General features: G+C 33.0%; 1 protein-coding gene across 50 annotated transcripts in view; it reads right to left on the bottom strand.

Moving 5' to 3' along the window:
- LOC145252497 (uncharacterized) overlaps positions 1–20,667 on the bottom strand; it is a 957,520-nt gene that overhangs the window by 367,740 nt on the left and 569,113 nt on the right. For 33 of the 50 annotated variants that reach the window (XM_080111966.1, XM_080111968.1, XM_080111938.1 and 30 more), the window contains one exon: positions 17,754–17,801. The exons of the other annotated variants lie outside the window; for them this stretch is intronic. In XM_080111966.1, the coding sequence (XP_079968092.1) occupies positions 17,754–17,801 (48 nt within the window). The remainder of the gene's footprint in view (positions 1–17,753; positions 17,802–20,667) is intronic. 50 annotated transcript variants of the gene reach the window in all.

Here is a 20,667-nt window from a genome sequence, read left to right as displayed (position 1 = left end):
AACGATAAGCACATCTGAATATGAAGGTGACCCAAAGTAAATGCCATCCACCAAATTGTTAATAAAATGCACAAACGTTTCTGCAATCTAACCATATTTGGTGCAAATAAAATTCAGCTTAAGCTTGTGCTGTCCACCAAGTTTCAGTAATAAATGTCAAACAGTTTTTGTTTTATTGCCATTCAATGATAAGCACGCTCATCTCTGGGAACTGTTCTGATTTGGGTTTTTAAAGAAAGAGGGATAAATAAAGACTTGGTCAGAAATAGATTAGTTTTAAAGTCTATTTCTAAAAGCCTCCTAACGCATGCCAACATGTAAAACGGACGTCTATTCCCGACTTGTCCGCCAACTTTCAGTCACAATATTAAGAATAGACTATGTGTTTTACTAGCATTCAATGATTGGGGGTCACTTTGGTAATCGTCTCAATAGTAGGTATGATACTGAATGGACTTCATTGTCACTAGTTTTTACCTATAGAATTATCTCAAAGATAACATCTATCAAAATCAATTCCCAGATTATTCATCACAGATTAAAGGCAGGGACAAAAAAGGAGTGTGACAGAGTTATTGACAATTTTGTACATTGTATCCAGTTGTGTTGATTATTGAACTGCAAGAAAACACAAACTGTTGGACATTCATGACCGAAACTTGGTAGACAAGCCAGGCATCGGTTGAAGTTTATTTAAACCAAATATGGTTGGATTACTAAAAGGATTGTGGATTTTATTAATAATTCCATAGGTGGAATTTGCAAGAAGAGTTGCCTTATATATAAAGTATTACTTGTGGGAGAAGGTTTATCCAATCAGAGTCAGATGTTTGGACTCTAAAATCCTGTGTAAAACAGTCAAAGCGATTTAATGAATTTAAGCTAATCAGTATTTTATTTTATTAAACTCGCTTAAAACCTGGTTACATGGCGTCCTTTTAAGCTCTTTGGTAATAGAAGTAATGTACCTATTTACAATGCCTCCCCGTGGGACAGAGTTAGACACCAGGGTCGTTTTTTAACGCGGAGAAAAGGAACAAAAATAAAAATTGTCTCAGTCGTGAAGGATTTCTTCTCCACTGACAGAGAACAAGAAATTGAAGTGCAGCATCTGAAGAACAGATACTACACTTTTTATTTATTTGCTTCCCCACTGAGCAAATTAGGCAGGAGGCCGTTTTTTAATGTGGAGATAGGGGGAAGGGGGAGGGAAAGGGGGATCCAGCTCCCAAGAGGAGGGAAGTGGGAGCCAGATTAGAAACTGTTGGTATTAAGGGTTGCCCCTTCAGTGACCAAGGTCAGATATGTGGGGTTACCCCCACATATGGTCTTTGCTAGTCATAGCTGGTCTTTGCTAGTCTTAGCTTTGCAGCATCTGTCGGAACAGATACTACACTTTGATCTTGTCCCGAAGGTAAAGAAGTTTATTCTTTTTAACCTAATTAACACGTTTTATGCCCCCCCCCCCCCTCCAAAGGGCTGATATGCCGTAATACAAACGAATGAATGCAAGTTAAAAGAAGCGGGAATTTTGCAAACATCAACCTGTTTTATTCTTTGTTTGTTTAAAGAAAATGTTTGTGAAAATGTTGACAGATTTGTTAAACAAGAATGAAATACGTACACAAACAAATATTTGAGTTTTTAAGTGACATGACGTGACATTTCTTTTGCAAAGCGGGGACTATAAACATGACACGCTTGCATAAAACGCGATGCAGGTTAGTAACGAAAACAAAAGGTGAGATAAGCGTATTTTGTCAGAAATAAATAAATTAAAATTTCTATGACAAAAATCAAACCAGAATAAATGTAAATTGATGAACGAAAAAACAAACAAAAAAAAACGACCCCTCCCCCAGAAAAAACAAAACAAAAAACATGTAACCAACAAAACAAAAAACATGTAACCAACAATATATATATATATTAGCGTTGGGACGATTCATTAGAATCGGAATCGGGAATTGGAAAAATCGGAATATTTGAGGGTATCGGTATCGGAAAAATATGTACTGATTTTCCGATGCCAAAACAATTCTTTTAATTTTATTTTTTATTTGATTTTGTTTAAAGCTGAAGCTTCCATTGCTGGCAGTAATGATAAAATAAGAAATATTTATTGATTTTAAACGACCATTGAAGCTAAAACCGATAGATCATCCCTTGCAAGTACATTTTTACATTTAGGAAAATATTTTCACATTTAACATGTGTTTTTTACGCTAATCAGAGAAAAAATACAACTGTATTGTTAAATATTTAGAGATTTATAAAGAATCGGAATCGGTAATTGTATTGGAATTGGGAAAAATATTGAAATCGTTCCATCACTAACATATATATATATATATATATATATATTTATTTATTTTGCAGTTTTCACCTATTTTTTATATAATTCACATTGTGGATAACTTTCTCTAGAGTGTTGGGAGGATTAATCAGAATCTGGAATCAGAACTTTTGGGGATATCGGAATATCAGTAGTACCAACAATGGAAAATTAAGTTTTGCAAGAAAAAAAAAAAAAACAATTAAAAGAATCGTTTTTGGCATCAGAGAATAGGCAGAAATTTTACCGATTCCAATAATGTATCCAATAACCCCAAAAAGTTCTGATTTTCCTAAAATCCTATTTCAATTAATCGTCCTGACACGAGTTAAAACAAGTTGATACTGACATGCAGAAGTTTAACTGATGTCATCTTTCTCCTTTTATGAAATCGTAGAAGACAGTGGGCACACCTTGAGTCAGTTGCTCACATTCCCTGACGGAGAATGGATTGAAACTATTATAAACCAGTCGTTCCTACTATTTTTTTTAACTCAAAAAGTTGAAGAGCTATGAAGACTAGAGTTGGGTAATTAAAACGAGTGACCTTTTATAGTCTGGAATTTATTTTTCTACATAGTCACCATCATTCTCAATGCATTTTTGCAAACAGTGAATGATGGCTGTGCACAAGAGTGTGGTGCATGCTTTGTCATATGAGGGTGATTCCAAAAGTAACCTGACTACAACTTGGAAGTTTTCAAGTCCAACATAAACAAATTCCTGATAAACCGCCCCCCCTTAAGTAAGACACTTTATTAAATCTCCATTACTAACGATTACTACGATATTATCCCATTGATTACTGTACACGCAATAACCCTTATCCCAGAGTGGCTTCTGGGCCTTGATAAGTGGGGACTACCATGTAAAAAAGAAAAAAAAAAAAGAAAAAAGTAAAGCCTCCTATTTTTTTAATTTGCGAGGTGAAGAAGAGCTTTGACGACGGAAGTGGTATCGTTAAAACGAGTGACCTTTTGTGCTCCAAAATTTATTTTTCTACATAGTCATCACTATTCTCAATGTAGTTTTGCCAGGAATTCTGACAGAGGACAATGAAAATGACAAATATTGTTTAAACTGATAATTCTAATTTTTTTCCATTCATAACCAATAATAATAAAATATAACTTATAGCACATGAAAACAGTGCCTAATCCAAAGAAATAATGGTCATATGGGTTTGTATTACTGTACACCTAGATCCGGAAAAGTTGTCAAAAAACAAATATATAACAAATAAATGTTATCAAAGGCAAGATAAGTTACTTTTCTACCTTACTGGATACTTTTTTTAGTGTTTTTATTCAATGTAAAATGATTATTTGGCTCGAAAAACACAGTGACTGATGTATTTGAAAAATACAAATGGCGACGGGCTCTATGTTGACCATGTTAAGTTTGGGAAAATGAGTTAAAACTTAAAAACTATACCAATACTGTTAGGAACTCACTCAATATATGTTACTATGCCATAGGTTGACATATATTCGGTGGGTTTTTAACAGTATTTTGTATAGTTCTTTATTTTTAACTCATTTTCCCAAACTTAACATGTTCAACACAGAGTCCGCCGCCATTTGTGTTTTTCAAATACATCGGTAAACACTGTGTGTTTTTCGAACCAAATAAGCATTTTACATTAAATAAAAACACTAAAAAATGATCCAGTTTGGTAGAAAAGTAACTTATCTTGCCTTTGATAACATTTATTTGTTATATATTTGTTTTTTGACAACTTTTTGCGAATCTATGTGTATAGTAATGCAATACCGGTCATATTTATATCAGGATTTTTTTCTTACTTATGTGGCATGTACTTTTTTTTAATCTGAAATTTGTTGCGTTATGTGATTTGTTTCAACAACATTTAAGAAGCCTTTGTGGATATATCATAAATATTTTGATCGGATGTTCGTCTGGCTTGGCAGGCAAATTGATACTGACAAGTACAAAACTATGCCTCAATAATTTATAGGTCAATTAAATTTTTATTTATTTAATATGCATAGAGATTATACCTGCTGCTAATGAGTATAAAGTTGACAGCAAATTTATTCCTATAAATGAGCAAAGAGTAATTACGTGCAAATTAGTTTTGTCGGCCGTGAACAATGAATTAATGAGTAGTCATATTATTTTGGCACAGCTCGTTTCTTTGAAAGAATTGGTAAATTCTTCCAAGAATGGAAAGTAGTAAGCAATTTGCTGAGAAAGGGAAAGAGAGATGGAAGATTTGGTTTTATTTCACGGCACGTCAAACCATCTTGGATTATTTAATTCTCGATCCAGTCATTTTGGTAAAAGTTCTCAAGTTTTAAATTCTCATCTAGGTATATCTATAAAAGTGAGAATGTCAGAGTGAGGATACTTCTCAACCTATATACTCAACGAATTTTTTTTATCTACAAACTTGAAATTTAGTATATAGGATATTCAGACACATCATTTTCATCCGGAAAATAGGAATGGTAAGGGATCAAAATTGAAAAATTGGTCTGTCGGAGTCATCAGGATTTTATCTGTTTGTCAACTGTTTCACGAATGCACATGCATGGATAGTTCAAATTACAGATTATTTCTGTTAAGAATAAACAGTTTTAAAACATCAGTTAAAGATAGTGTCACGCTAACTAATGGTTATCGTACTTGACTCACTGTCTTTAGGTTTTGGGTTAGATCTCAGCTCGAGTATTTTTCTTTTTTTTATTTACAATAAGTGAACGGTTTAGAAAAAAAAAAAACATACTCACATGCACATGCCTCAATTTCTGTATGAATTAAAATATATTTATGCATATTTTACGACCGGGCAATACCAGGTGGCTTGCTAGTAATTTAATATTTTAGTACAGTGCAAATTTGTTTTGCTTGATTTGTTTTACAACATTATTATTTTAATAAGCTTTATGAAATTTGCAACACTGGTTGGATTGTATAAAGAACTGAATTTTATTAACGATTATATGAGTGATATTTCAGGGTGAATGCCAGCATTATGTGAATAAGCAAAATCACACGACATCAGGTCAAATTCGGTCACTATCTTATCTTGCTTTTACTTATTTTGCATAAAATAAACACTTATCAGGTCTACTTTTTTTAATTTTAGATGCATAATACTAAATGGATTTTAAATGGAAGTAATTCCTCATTTTATGATATATACCAAAAGCAACAATATAAAACTACTTTTAATACTTAGACAGATTTTTCTCACGATCTTTATAAATTGCTTTTATTTGTCCCGAGACTGAGCACATAAATACTAATTTTCACTAAGATAAAATTGAACGGGTATTTTGTTTAGCTTCTATTTCTATTTGATTACATAACGTAGACACTTTTCAAGTTTGCTTTTCTCAATTTTAGATGCATAATACTAATTTGATTTTAATGGAAATAATTCCTCAGTTAGTCATTTATAATGAAAAAATATAAAACTTCCCGATAAACTTATAAATAAATTAATTTCCTTTTGTTTTATATATGGTTTGATTTAAATTTATGACTATTTTCTTTTTTTAATGAGCCTCCTTGATGACGTTTTGCAAGCAATGAGCATTGCTACGTATAAAATTTGAGTGTTTAAGCATCAAACATTTTTTTGTCTTTAGTACAAGTTACCACTTATAAGTGCTAAAAGCCACTCGAGGATAAGGATTAATGAAATGGATGGATTGCCAGTTGGATTATTTCCCCATGTCCACAACTTTCCAAATTATCATAAAATATATTAAAAATTTTTAAAAATTTGTTATTTCTTATTGTTACATTGAAAACACACACAAAAAAAAAAAAAAAAAAAAAAAAAAAAATGAAGATCTATCGTTGTTCGGCCGGTAATCTATAAAGGTCATGGCTATGGAAGAGCATGGAAAAAATCCGTTTTGGCATTAAAAATAGATTTATGTTGTTGGGTTTTTGTCCTGTATTAGTAAAAACATAGAATCCTTTTTCATTAAAAGTCCATCTAAAATTGAGAAAAACATGCTTAAAAAAGATCTACATTATGTGAATATGTGAACATCAAGTTCAATTCAGTTGCCATCTTGTTTGGATTTTGAAAATTCACATAATGTTGACACTTTGGGTGCCTTTCTCAATTTTAGATGCATAATACTAACTTGATTTTTAATGGAAATAATCATATTTTATCAAATTTGGATTTATGAATTTATTCAGTGAAAATTCTAATTCTTACAGACGGAATCGGAACCGGAATTGCAAACCAAATCATTCAATTAGGATTTTCCTTCCATTTCAGTTTTATGTCGTTGAATAAATCTCATGTAAATCAAGGTCATCTTTCATAATTTAATCCATTTTTTTTTTTTTTTTTTTTGAAAGATATCTTGCAATTCAGATTAGTTTACTTTTTGGGAAAACGTATGAGATAAAAACACTTATATTACAAAATGGATTGGTAACATGATATTTTGTAGTTTTCATAACTTTCCAGATAATTTTTTCTCGCTCTCTCACACACACACACACACACACAAGATGTATCAAGGATTTTACATCTCTGGTAGTGAAGGGTGAAAGATCAATTTTGTTTAAAAGTTACACAGTTTTTTTGTTTTTTTAATTGAAATTGCTTAAAACAAGGCAGGAAGTCACTTGATGAAAGGAGCTACAAAAAATAGTACTTCAAAGTCAAAAACTAGTCAACGATAGATGTTAGATAGATTCTGGCCCAGAAAACAGCATATTCGTGCCCCTTTGTCAGAAAAATTGCTTCATGGTAATGTGCTTTTATAAAATATTGAACATAGCTGTTATACGGAAGTTTTTCATCAACAAACTTCTTTCATTCTTTTATATTTAGCGAATGAAAAATAAAACTTCATTCTTTTATATTTAGTGAATGAAAAATAAAACTTCTTTCATTCTTTTATATTTAGTGAATGAAAAATAAAACTTCTTTCATTCTTTTATATTTAGTGAATGAAAAATAAAACTTCTTTCATTCTTTTATATTTAGTGAATGAAAAATAAAACTTCTTTCATTCTTTTATATTTAGTGAATGAAAAATAAAACTTCTTTCATTCTTTTATATTTAGTGAATGAAAAATAAAACTTCTTTCATTCTTTTATATTTAGCGAATGAAAAATAAAACTTCATTCTTTTATATTTAGTGAATGAAAAATAAAACTTCTTTCATTCTTTTATATTTAGTGAATGAAAAATAAAACTTCATTCTTTTATATTTAGTGAATGAAAAATAAAACTTCTTTCATTCTTTTATATTTAGTGAATGAAAAATAAAACTTCTTTCATTCTTTTATATTTAGTGAATGAAAAATAAAACTTCTTTCATTCTTTTATATTTAGTGAATGAAAAATAAAACTTTTGTTTTCTACTCAACCATCTCCTTGGCTTTAGGTTAATGAAATACATGATAGCAACGCACGTAAAGACTCAAATAAATGAAAATTTTTATTTTTCTATAAACATTTCTCATGTGAGAAAATGACTCTGGAGTATTTATGAGTAAAACAAGTGAAACGTGCGAGGACTAAAAGAGAAAATAAGGAAAGCAAGAATTACGAAGCTGCTAAAATGTTCACTTTCTTACTTCTGTAATGTACTTCCAAGCTTCGCCATTTCAATATCTACCTATATTGATGACTCATGTGTCAAGTTAATGTCTCATAAATATTTAAGCCGTGACTGTGACTTCACAAAACGAAATGCATGTATAGGCGATATTTATTTGCTCCCTCACCAAGCAAATTAGGCACAAGCCGATTTTTAACGTGAGGAGTGAAGGGGAGGGGAAGGGAAAAGGGGACCAGCTCCCGAGAGGTGGGAAATGGGAGCTGGATAGTGATTTGCCGGGTTGCCCCTACATGGACCAGAAGATTGCCACAAGGGCAATGGTCTTTGCTTGCAGCATCTGCCGGAACAGATACTACACTTTGAGGTATTTATTTACTCCCCCACTGAGCAAATTAGGCACAAGGCCGATTTTTAAAGTGAAGAGTGAAGGGGAAATGGGGAACAACTACCCGGGGAGTAGGGGAGCTGGATAGTGACAATTGGTATGAAGGGTTGCCCCTTCATGGTTTTTGCTTGCAGTATCTGCCGGAACAGGTACTACACTTTGATCTTGGCCCGAAGGCCACAAAAGTCCTCCCTTAAGTGAAATGCATGTATAGGCACCAAGATTGAAACACGTGACGATTCAAAAAGAAAGCACGAAACAGGAAGGGAATTCCAAAGTCTAGCAATCTGTAGGGAAAACTATCGGAGTAGAAGGCTTTCTGGCATCTACGGACTTCAACAGTTAAGAGGGGGGATTTTGCTGCTTGTCTGGTTAGTCAGGGATATGTACGTCGAAAGGGCACAAGTGCTATGAGTTTATCAAAGCACACATTATCAAAACATTTCTAAAACAGACACAGGGAAGTGACATTGCGACTATGGGACAGAGGTTGGAGTTTGACTGACAATAAAGATGAAAATGAAGAATGAGACTAAATTCTAAATGATGAAAAAAAAATTTTGAAAATAGAAATGATGATGATAATAAAAATGATGATGATGATAAAAATGTCAGGTGAAAGTGCAGACAGCTTCAGATATTTATTGTTTGTAACCAAAGAAATCATGCGGTATTTAGTCGTGCACAATTACAAAGGACCCTTTTTTCTTCTTCTTCTGAATAACAAAACATGCAAACAGAAAAAGGGGTCATGTGATTCAAGGTTAGAAAACAAGGTCAAAGAAATTCTGTAAGGAATAAAGACAACAAAACAGTATATTCTACATACATATATATTATATATATATATATGAGCAAACAGTTAGTAAAATGTTAAAAAACACATTGAAATGAGTTAAAAACATATTTAATCTGAAAAGGAAACACTAGATAAATTTATCCATCCATTTATCTAGTGTTTCCTTTTCAGATTAAATATGTTTTTAACTCATTTCAATGTGTTTTTTAACATATTTTATTAACTATTTGCTCATATTATAAGCTCTATTTCCTATTTGGTTTTATCGAGCGTTTATATCTGGCTGAGATAATTTTATAAATATTAATTCTTTAATATTTATAATATACTTTGATTTTACCATCTTGAATCATTTTGGTAAATTTAATTGTAATTTTTATTATATATATATATATATATATATATATATATATATATATATACATATATATATATATATATATATATATATATATATATCAGCAGACATCAGATTAATCAGCCATTTTTTTCTCCCCCCAAAATTTTTATTTTTATTTTTCTGGTTATATCTATCCGGCGTTGCTTTGAAGTCTTTTTAATTTGATTTTTGTTTTACCACCCTCTCCATTTTTTATAATGTGAAATCTCAAATCAAATCAGCAGATTTCTGCTGAGGTTTTAGCCCGGTGTTAAATGATTAAAAAAAAAGAAAATGTTTTCTCCTAATTGTTATAAAAATTCATATTTTCATTCAAATAAAAACTGCCACGGAAAGAAATAGCTATAATCTGAAAAATGTTTTAATTTCCATGTTGAAAAAAAAAAGGTCACATGACACATCATAAATGGTGTCGTCATTTCTAAGTATAACTTGAATGATGTAAGCGAGATAACTAATATCTCACAGCGAATAATATAATAAGAGTTGTTCACCTTACAACTAAAATTTATATTTACTTTTCTGTGTAATTAAAAAAAAAAATTTTTTTTTAATTACAATGACTTTACTGCTTCAGGCAACGGTGGGTATGGACAGCTAGTATGTAATAAAAGGTTTGGGTTTATTTTGTTTAATAGTATATCAACCTTTATGGTTATTAAATACTAGGAGTCACTTTCCTAAACAAACATTATATATATATATATATATATATATATATATATATATATATATATATATATATATATATATATATATATATATATATATATGATTGTTGAGCTGGATTAAATCCGACGATATGAAATAAAATGGAGGTGGAAGGACCTGCATACTCAATAGTATTCAGGTCCTTCCACCTCCATTTTATTTCATATATATATATATATATATATATATATATATATATATATATATATATATATACACACAGTAATAATGTTTAGTAATAAATAGTGATATTTACTGCTAGAAATAAAAATAGGTTTAAGGTTCTTAAGGTTTGTACTACAGTGGTACAGAGGTTAGAGTGCTTGAAAAAATCAATTGTAAAAGTAATATTCTCCTGAATGTTCAATTTTTAATGTGGGCGACCGAAAAATATGAAATACAAGTACAAATTATTTTCATCCAGTCATGGCTGACGGAACGAGAGCATGCTGCACCCATAGTCTATCTATAACTGAAACTGTGACTGAATTTTCAAATTTAGTATTTTCACGTCCGAAACATTGTGAAAAACAAACTTGCTCAACATTATCTGTGCATCAAATATCTTGAACACAATTAATAAACCTTTCATTTACAGATTTAATAGTACAACTTTTTCTAAAACTAAATGGGTGATTTTTCAGTATAGCTAACAAAGCCATAGTCGATCCATGATAATCGTTGAAAAATTGAAAATTAAACAAAATACTATTAGACAATTATATTTTCGCATGATTGGTGAGACTTATTGGATATGTTTCTATCAGTATTTTGTTTAATTTTTGTTTTTGAGCGATTATTAAGTCTCGACTATCTCTGGAATGAGACCACCATTTTATTTTCCGTTCTTTATTGTATTTGTATTTTTTGGTCGCCTACACTGAGAACTGAACCTTCAACCTTCAGGTGAATATCACTTTTACAATTGATTTTTCTAACCATTGCAACACGAGTCTTTGTGGACAGTTCTAATATGAATTTTGGAAGCCCTCGATGCCTTCCTGCAGTCTCAAAAGACAAAGGATACCCCCTGTAGGGGCAGCTGCGCATGTAATTATGTGGCAAGGGTTGCGCAATCTCCAACCACACCTCTCCTGAATCGGCACTGCTTGAGTCCAGTGGCAAGTCCAGGATGACTGGAAACAATGCCGAGATAAGCGGAGAGCACATACAGCACCTGGAAGTCCCAAATGGTCACCCATCTGGTACTGGCCAGGCTCATCATTGCTTAACTTTGGTGATCTGAAGGGAATCGGTGTATCAAACTTGATTATGCCCTAAACCCTGTTATTTCTAGTTGTGAATATCATTATTTATAACTATATATTACTATATATATATATTACTGTATATATTACTATATATATATATATATATATTACTGTATATTTAAATAAAGGGTTCCATTCAAAATTCCATCCATATTCCTGATTTCGACAGAAACATTCCCAGAGTTCGACAAGATACACCTGAAGAAGGTCAGCGGTTACACCGACCAAAATTTTGTGAAAATGACACTCAAGATGAGAACAATAATCCAAAGAATCTAAATAATACAAATAACCAATCCTTATCTCAAAAATTCAGAAACGTAATTGAAAATACTAAAGTTGAAAATTCTGTTATAGTTTCAGTTATAGATAGCAGGTCCCAAATCTGCAGTTGGAGATAAAAACAACAAAGAGTGATGCTACTATTTCAGGGGATTAACCAATTTTCAGAATTCATCATAACCATAGCCACAACTCGACATTTAATGCTAAATTATGTAATGTTAAGTTCATCCATTCATCTATTGTATTATGCAGGCAAAGTATTGTCACTAGTGTTGGGACGATTTATCAGAATCAGGAATCAGAAAATCAAGACTTTTGGCATCGGAAAAATTTATGCTTCTTTTAATTATCTTTTTTATTTGATCTTGTTTCAAACAAAATCTTCAACTTTTTGATTTCAAACAACCAGAAAAACTAAAATCTAAAAATCAACCTCCACATGTGTGTTTTATGTTTGAGAAAATATAGGGTCACTGGTCACGTGTTTTTACAGTAATCGGGGGTGAGGTGGGGGTGGAGGGGTGAATAACAACTTTATAGTCAAACATTTAGAGATTTATAAAGAATCGAAATCGGTAATTGTATCGGAATTGGGAAAAATATTGGAACCATCCCATCACTACTTGTTACGATTTGTGAATCGGTCAGTCTCCATTTTCACTCTCTGCCCGGCGCCACCATTTCGTCAAACAAAAAAATTATTGGTTTCTGAATTTTTTAGATGAGGATTGACTCTTTATATTATTTAGATCCTTTGGACTACCGCTCTCATCTTGAGTGATATTTTCACGTTTCGGTTAATGAAACCTCAAACATTCCTCAGGAGTATCTTGTCGAACTGCAAGGAGCAGTGGATAAAGTACTTGGTAAAATTCAGTTGTAAGTTACACTCTTCTGGAGGTTGAAGGTTTGATCCTCAGTGTGGACAACATTCAAAATATAATTCTGAATTACTTAGGACCTTTATCCAGTGTTAGTTGGTGAAACAAGAGCATGTTACCCCCATGGATAAAATAAAAGATTCTGTTTTAAATTCTCTGTATATTCTTGAATTCAACACGATACACCTGAAGAAGCTAGAAGGTTACATCAGCAGAAACGTTGGGAAAATAACACTCAAGATGAGATAAATAGTCTGAAGAAAGTAAACAATATGAAAAATTATTGGATTATTTTGTTTAATGTTTATTTGATGCTGGAAACCATTTTTATAAACAAGGATGGAGTGCTGCTGCCACATCTGGGCAGGAGCTGCTAAAAACAGCCTATCCTGCCTTGACAGAATACAAAATAGACTTTGTGGCTTGGTGGGGGATGCCCTTTTCTCTTCCCTCCAGCCTCTCTCCCACAGAAGAGACGTTGCGAGCCTGTTTCTGTTTTATCGTTATTTCCATGACAAGTGCTCGTCTGAGCTCCATTCTCTGGTCCCCCCTCGCCAATCTTTCATGAAAAACACCCGACTAGCTGAAACCACTATCAATAATTTTCCCCACTCTTTATCCGTGCCTAAATCAAAACGTAGATTCCATGAACAAAGCTTCTTTCTAAGAACTGCACGCCTGTGGAACTCTCTGCCACTTGCCTGTTTCACCCCCTCCCCCGACTTCAACCTAGATGTCTTCAAGTCCAACACAAACAAATTCCTGATGGACCGCCCCCTTAAGTAATGACACTTTATCAAATCTCCAATAATACTATTACTACGATACTATCCCATTGATTACTGTACACATAATAACCCTTATCCTCGAGTGGCTTCTGGGCCTTTATAAGTGGTGACCACCATGTAAAAAAAAAAAAAAAAACAAAACAAATGCTTTATTTTTGCGGATTAAGTTTTCCCAAATTTTATTCACTATGTTCAACATATTTGATGTCAAGACAATATCGGATAAATCCGCTAGTAATATTAGATTACAACCTTCATAAACTAATTTTACTAAACTAACGCCCACACCATCAGCAATTCTCATTTTTAAAGTAACAATTTGAGACACGTTTCACTTAATACTAGTTTCCCCAATTTTATTCAACATTGCATTGCTTGAATATAAAACTTAAGGCGTAGAAACTCTCAAACTCAAACACTCAAGTTTCTCTTGCTAGTCAAATTTTTTAACAGTTTTGTAAAATTAAGAAAACCGTCTAATATTTGGATTCGAAGAGGCACTTGACTAGCTACAACCACTATAAACGATTTTCCCCACTCTCTATCTATACCTAAATCTAAACGCAGATTCCATGAACAAAGCTTTTTTCCCAGAACTGCTCGCCTGTGAAACACTGTTCCATTGGCTTGCTTCCCGGTTGAATACAACATGGTAGCCTTCAAATCCAATGTAAACAAGTTCCTGTTGAGCCGTCCCCATAAATAATCAAATTTTACTCAATTTACACCATTAACGATTACTACACTAACGCCTTACATTCATTAACACTTATCCTCGAATGGACATTGGGCCTTGATAGGTGGTGACTCCCCCCCCCAAAAAAAAGAAAAAGCATTAGGTTAAAACGTTATCATTATCATTATGTAAGCTGAAACTCATATATTGATAAATTTAATGCTGCCAACACTTGAACGGGTTTTTATTGCATATCTAAAAATGTAAGCAAAGCTATTACTGATTTATATCAGAACCAACAGTTTTTTTGTTTTTTTTTATCATGCAAAAAAGCAGTTTCGTGCCGCAGTATTGTATTGCACATGTAATATTAATAGATATTGATTATACGAGACTTGTTTTCACCGTTTAGCTAACCTGTTCTCTACATTCTAGAAGAATCAGTGTTTATTTAGATATCTTTCTTTTTTTTCTTTTTCTTTTTTTTTTTTTACATCGTTTTCTTCACCGGTTCATGTTTGCTAACAAAATTCAGTTTTTGGTCAAGGTTCATATCAAAGACTCAAAAATTGTACTTGATGCCCCCTCGCTAAATTCTCAGCATTAGAAAATGAGGATCAAGCATAAATGGAGCAATCCACGAAAAGGAATGGTCTGCTCTCTTACATATCAAATGTGTTCATTTGATGAAATGATGAGGACCATCTAATTATCCTGCAGGGATGATGGATAACTCATGTTGAATTGTGAAACAAGAGTTACACAATCCATAATCACTCCTTCATCCCTCTAATTGCTTCACCCCCTAGTAGTGATCACCTTACATGAAAATAAAGAGAGAGATAGAGAGATAGAGAGACACACACAAAGGTAGGTAGACGAGTAACATATCTTGCTTTTGGTAACATTCATTTGTTATATATTTGAAAATTTACCCTATTTTTTTCGTTTGTTGGCTTCTGTGTTAAATCCTTGAAAATAGTTATCTATCTTCTTCCGGTTTTGTCATTAAACGTTATCTACTTCCGGTTGTTTCTTGGGACTCATGACCAGATTAAATTAGACCACTAACCACACTTTGTTTTTGTCAGGGTTTACTCCCTGAGCCTTTGCCAAGGCATCCACAAGACAGTGGAGCTATTTGCCCATAGCTGGTTGCAATAAAGTCACATAATAGTTACATACCCAAGTGTAAATTGCAAATTGCATCGTTTCCAACATCCTGGCACCGAAGATGCATTATTTCTTTGGTGAAATCACCTTCAGCTGTTGATTTGAAATTTGGAATGTGATCATGCCATGCAAATCCTTTTGGTGGTTGACAAGTTTCTTCTTTGCTACAAACAAATATTTGTCTGTCGGAATGCTGAGGAGCATCTGATCATTCTGGAGAAATGATGGATGACACGTGCTGAATTGTGAAGTAAGGGTTGCACAACCTCTAACCACTCCTTTCCTGAATCAAAACTGCTTGATTTCAGTGGCAAGGAAAAGTCCAGGACAACTGGAAAAATGCTGAGATAAGCAGAGAGCACATACAGTACCTGGTATTCACAAATGGTCACCCATTTTAGTACTAACCAGGCTCAGCAATGCTCAACTTTGGTGATCTAATGGGAGTCGGTGTGTCAACGTGGTTATGCGTATGAGTGTAGCAGCCCCCCCCTTTTTTTTTTTACTGACGTTCACCCTTAACAAAGCATATTGCCACTTGAACATAAAGGGCTATTATTTGAGTCCATGCCTAGGAAAGATTAACAAGATGTTGGTTTACGTTACATTTAAACTTCTGCATATCAGTACGGTCAGGGAAACAGGTAGTAGCAAGGGAATTCTAAATAGCTGTTCGTCGATGGGGGCACAAGTGCAACAAGTTCATCAGAGCACATTCATTAAAATATTTGTAAAACAGGCACAGAGATACAACATTGTAGTGATGGGACAGGGGTTGGAGCCTAGTTGACAAAGTGGAACCTATTAGATCGCAAACTCTTTTTGGACCCTATCTAAGAGGGAGAGGCTAATGGTAAATGCACAAGCACAGATGTTGTTACAAAAACGCTTTTAGGACGGCATTGACTATAATAGGTTTATTACTTTATTTCTTACATGCGACTGGGGACTGCTGATGAATTTGATATTCCCTTGACACTTCCCCCTTCAGTGGAAGGCAGTTCAACTTTGGTCTTCTCCAGGTGCATTTTGTCATAATCTATAACATTCAATGAATTTTTTAACTGGATGCGCCATTTAATCTTTAATCAGTTAATTTTGTTTTTTTCATCTTTTACCATGTATGGGGCTCGCACTCTTGAACATCTTAATAAAGGGAATCTTCTCTAAAACATAGCGTGGTCTATAAACTGCACAAGCACCTACATTTGAAATGTTAATATGCTCCAAGATAAGTGATTTTCACAAAACTGAATGTTACGAACCTACTCCTAGGCTTTACCTTCCCCGAAAATTAGGAGAGATGGCGTAATAAAAGGAAAAAAAAAAGATAATTGCAACTTCTCTCCTAATTTTTGGATTTTGTAATCATGCTCATATGAATTTTATTTTCTTTGGAAATTGATAATTGTTTTTTCTTCTGATGAGTTAAGGGCAGAATAAATTCAATAATGGATGTAATTATTACAGGAATGATTTTGCTTATTAAACGAGTGCTGTCATGAATTGTGCATGTCAACAAATTTAAAGAAATAAACGGTAAGATGGTCAACATCTTGAAATTTGGAATATAGACTTTTGTCATTGATTTGCTCTGTAGTTTCATCGAGCTTCATGAATTAAAGAATTGGTATTAATAAAAGATGAAATATAATTGCATAAACATATTTCCCCATTATATATATATATATTTTTACCTTCCTATTCTGGATTTTATCTTCTTTCAATGGACTTTTACCATATCCTTTTTCTCCTCCCCCCCCTCGTTTCCTGCTTTCATAATCATTTTGAGTCCCTATAAATTTTCACTAATTTTTTGATAACTTTTTTATGCAAATATGATTAATTTCATATTTGTAGTTTCTTTCAATGCCTTAATCTGCAGAATTTATTATATATTTTGCAAACCTCTTTCCTCTGATATGAAGAACTGCATTTTTCGAAACTCGATGGAATAAGGTCTTTCTTGGTTATTTGTACTCTTTGTCGGATAATTAAAATTTTGTATACCTTCTTTACAGGTTTATAATGTCTTTCTTTGAAAATTTGCTTAAATTTTTAATAAGATGTTTCTAATCTATATAGATATATATAGCGTGTCAGGAGGCGATGAAAAAAATCAAGTAAAGTGTTCAAAGGCTGATGAATTTGCGTTGATTCCATTCAGCCTTTTATGGTTGCTTCAACGCAATAAAACCACTGGTACGCCTTTGAAATATGTATATATAGTTTTGAAATAAATATATATATATATATATATATATATATATATATATAGTCATCCACATATAGTACTATATATATATTCAATTCAGGTAATAGGAATGAAAAGTTTATGTATATATATATATATATATATATATATATATATATTTGAGACACATGCACATACATGTTTTTTTTCGATGCATTTGACAAGTGCAATTTATGAGTTTTTAACATGCAATTATGCAGTTGCAGACAAGCCTTAATAGAAAGCACCTGCTTCTCGAAGGATCGACTCAACAAGTTCATTTATTCCATGAATATCTGGAAGGAAAAGACAATATGCACAAGAATGAATGACACACCGACATTCACAAGAGTTTGAGAGCAAGAGCGAAAGATTAAACAAGAATACAGAAAAAAATATTTGCAAAGATTGAAGAATAAAGTAAAATGTACAGAGCAGAAAATATTTTAAAAATCATAGAAAGAAAAATTCATGACAAAAAAAAAAAAAAAAGAAGAAATTGATGTTCGTCAAAATACTGTTTAGGGTGGTGAGTTAAACGTAATTGGGTGGTCAAAAAATTTTAGTTCAAAAATCTTTTCAAGAATTTCAGGCGTGTGGAATTTCCTTGCTAGAGACTTTCTTTATACCTTGGTCTTTTCAAGACTAAAGCCAATAGGCATCTACTGCATCTGCGATAATCAGCTTTCAATCTTCTTAGCTCCTTACATTAAGTGGTTTCATATCTTGTCTGGAGCGATTTTCATATGAAAGAAAAGTGGCTTCAAGCCTTGTCTGGAACGATTTCCATATGAAAAAAAAAAGTGTCTTCAAGCCTTGCCTGGAGCGATTTCCATATGAAAGAAAAAAAGTGGATTCGAGCCTTGTTTAGAGCAGTTTGCATAAAAAACAAATCTATTATACGAAATCAACACAATGGTAAGTGTGTTTGTTAATGGGCTGGGAGATCAGGGTTCAATCTTTGGTTGAGCCACATCAAAGACTTAAAAAATAATAATCGCTGCTTCTTTGCTAAAACATTCAGCATTATAAGGTGACGATTAAGGGTAAGTGGAGTAATCCTGGGAGAAGAGTGACAGCCTCCCTAAACCTTGGTAGGAGATAATAAAAAAGAAGAAATTGATGTTTATCAAAGAACTGTATAGAGTAAATCAAAAGTAATTGGGCAGTCAAAAAATTTTGGTTCAAAAAATCTTTTCAAAAACTTCAAGCTTGTGAAATTCTCTTCTTCCGGGATGTTTCTCTTCTACCTGATAACCTTGGTCTTTTTCAATAGGTATTGACTGTATTTGTAACAATCAGCTTTCATTACATCAAACGGCTTCACACTTTGTCTGGAGCAGTTTCTATCAAACAAATAAAATCTATTATTATACAAAACTAGCATTAAGGTAAAAGTGTTTGCTAATGAGCTGGGATATCAGGGTTCAATCCTCGGCTGAATAATACCAAAGAGAAAAATATTAATTGATGTCCCTTTGCTTAAACATTCAGCATTATAAGGTGACAATCAAGGGTAAGTGAAGGGGTTCTTAGAGAATAGTGCCCCCCCTTTACATTTTGGTCTTGATGTACTAGCTAATAAAGAGGGAGCCTTTGGGTTGCCCTCATCTATTGTTTACCACTTTACTTTTACAAAAGCTGACTTCATCCGAATTTCTCCCCCTTGGCTTTTTTACTATATACTTGAATTACACAAAATCTCTGTATAAAGTCGAGTGTTTCGTCGCACTTACATTGATTTTAAAAGCTTCCATGTTTTTATTTTAAAATTATTAAAACGAACTACACAAAATATACAAACGACTGAATAAAGGTTAACTAATCTGCATATTCTTTCAAAATCGAACTTTAATTACTTATTCATTTTTTATGGTTTCTTATTGTATTATTGATTTCATTAACTATTACGCTCAGTTCATTTATGCATAGTTTTTACATTGTGCATAATTACGTAGCATTTAGGATGAAAACGTTCTAGCTCATGCACACACACACACACACATATATATAAGTAACCTTGTCTGTGTGTGACTGCAGAACAGTCTCTATGAAACTCCTTTCTGAATTTTTGGTCTACAGACTTAAAACTTGATATATAGGAGTTTTAGACCTGTTGAACTAATGTGATTTGACTTTTAGCCGGTAAAAATAGTTGCTAAAAGGTAAAAATTGAAAGAAAAAAAATGATCTTGGCAGGTGTAAGTCAACTAAATCTGTTACCTCTGTGCATGTGCAAATATACAGTTGTAGGTTAAAATTGCTTAAGTTTAACCATTTTTCACTGGGGAAAAGGACGGTTGGTTAATTTTAAGGCATTTCATCATAATCGCTCTGATCCCCATCACGCCCCAATTGAAATGAGTAGCTCTCATATCTTGGGGAAGCTCTATGCCTTGACAAGTTTTTGGGATTGAACTTCACTCCTGATCTGAAATGGAACACATACATCAAATCTGTTGCCAAAATTACTGGAAAAATGGTTGGATCACTTTACCGTTCCAGTAGGTATCTCACTACTGATGCTATCTTTCTAAGAGTCAGGTACATCCTAAAATGGAGTACTGTTGCCACATCTGGGCAGGGGCTGCTCGGCATGCCTTATCCTGCCTTGATAGAGTTGAAAACTGACTTTGAAACCTAGTAGGTGATGCCCTTTTCTCTTCTCTGCAACCTCTTTTCCACAGAACAGACGTCACAAGCCTGGATCTGCTCTATTGTTATTTTCATGGCAAGTGCTTGACTGACTTCCAATCTATACCCCCCCCCCCAAAAAAAAAAAAAAATTTCACAAAAAATCACTAGACTGGCTACAACCATTATATATGATTTCCCCACTTTCTGTGTCTAAATCTAAACACAGATTCCATGAACAAAGCTTCTTTCCCAGAACTATGGCACACTGTTCCGCTGGCCTGCTTCCCAGTTGAATACAACATGCTAGCCTTCAAATTCAATGTAAACAAGTTTGTTAATCAAATTCCCCCCAATTTATACCACTAACGATTACTACACTACTACTTTACATTCATTAACCCTTACCTCAAGTGGCTTTCGGCCCTTGGTAAATGGTGACTCTCAAGTAAAAAAAAAAACAAAAAAACTTGGTTACATAGAAAGATATTGAAGCAAAAAGCAACAAAGAAATATGTAGAGGAGAGA

Source organism: Euprymna scolopes, chromosome 29 (genome assembly GCF_053919585.1).
Source record: "Euprymna scolopes isolate OS-2025 chromosome 29, ASM5391958v1, whole genome shotgun sequence".
NCBI classification, from domain to species: Eukaryota; Metazoa; Mollusca; class Cephalopoda; order Sepiida; family Sepiolidae; genus Euprymna; species Euprymna scolopes.
This window is presented reverse-complemented; position numbering and strand designations above follow the sequence as displayed.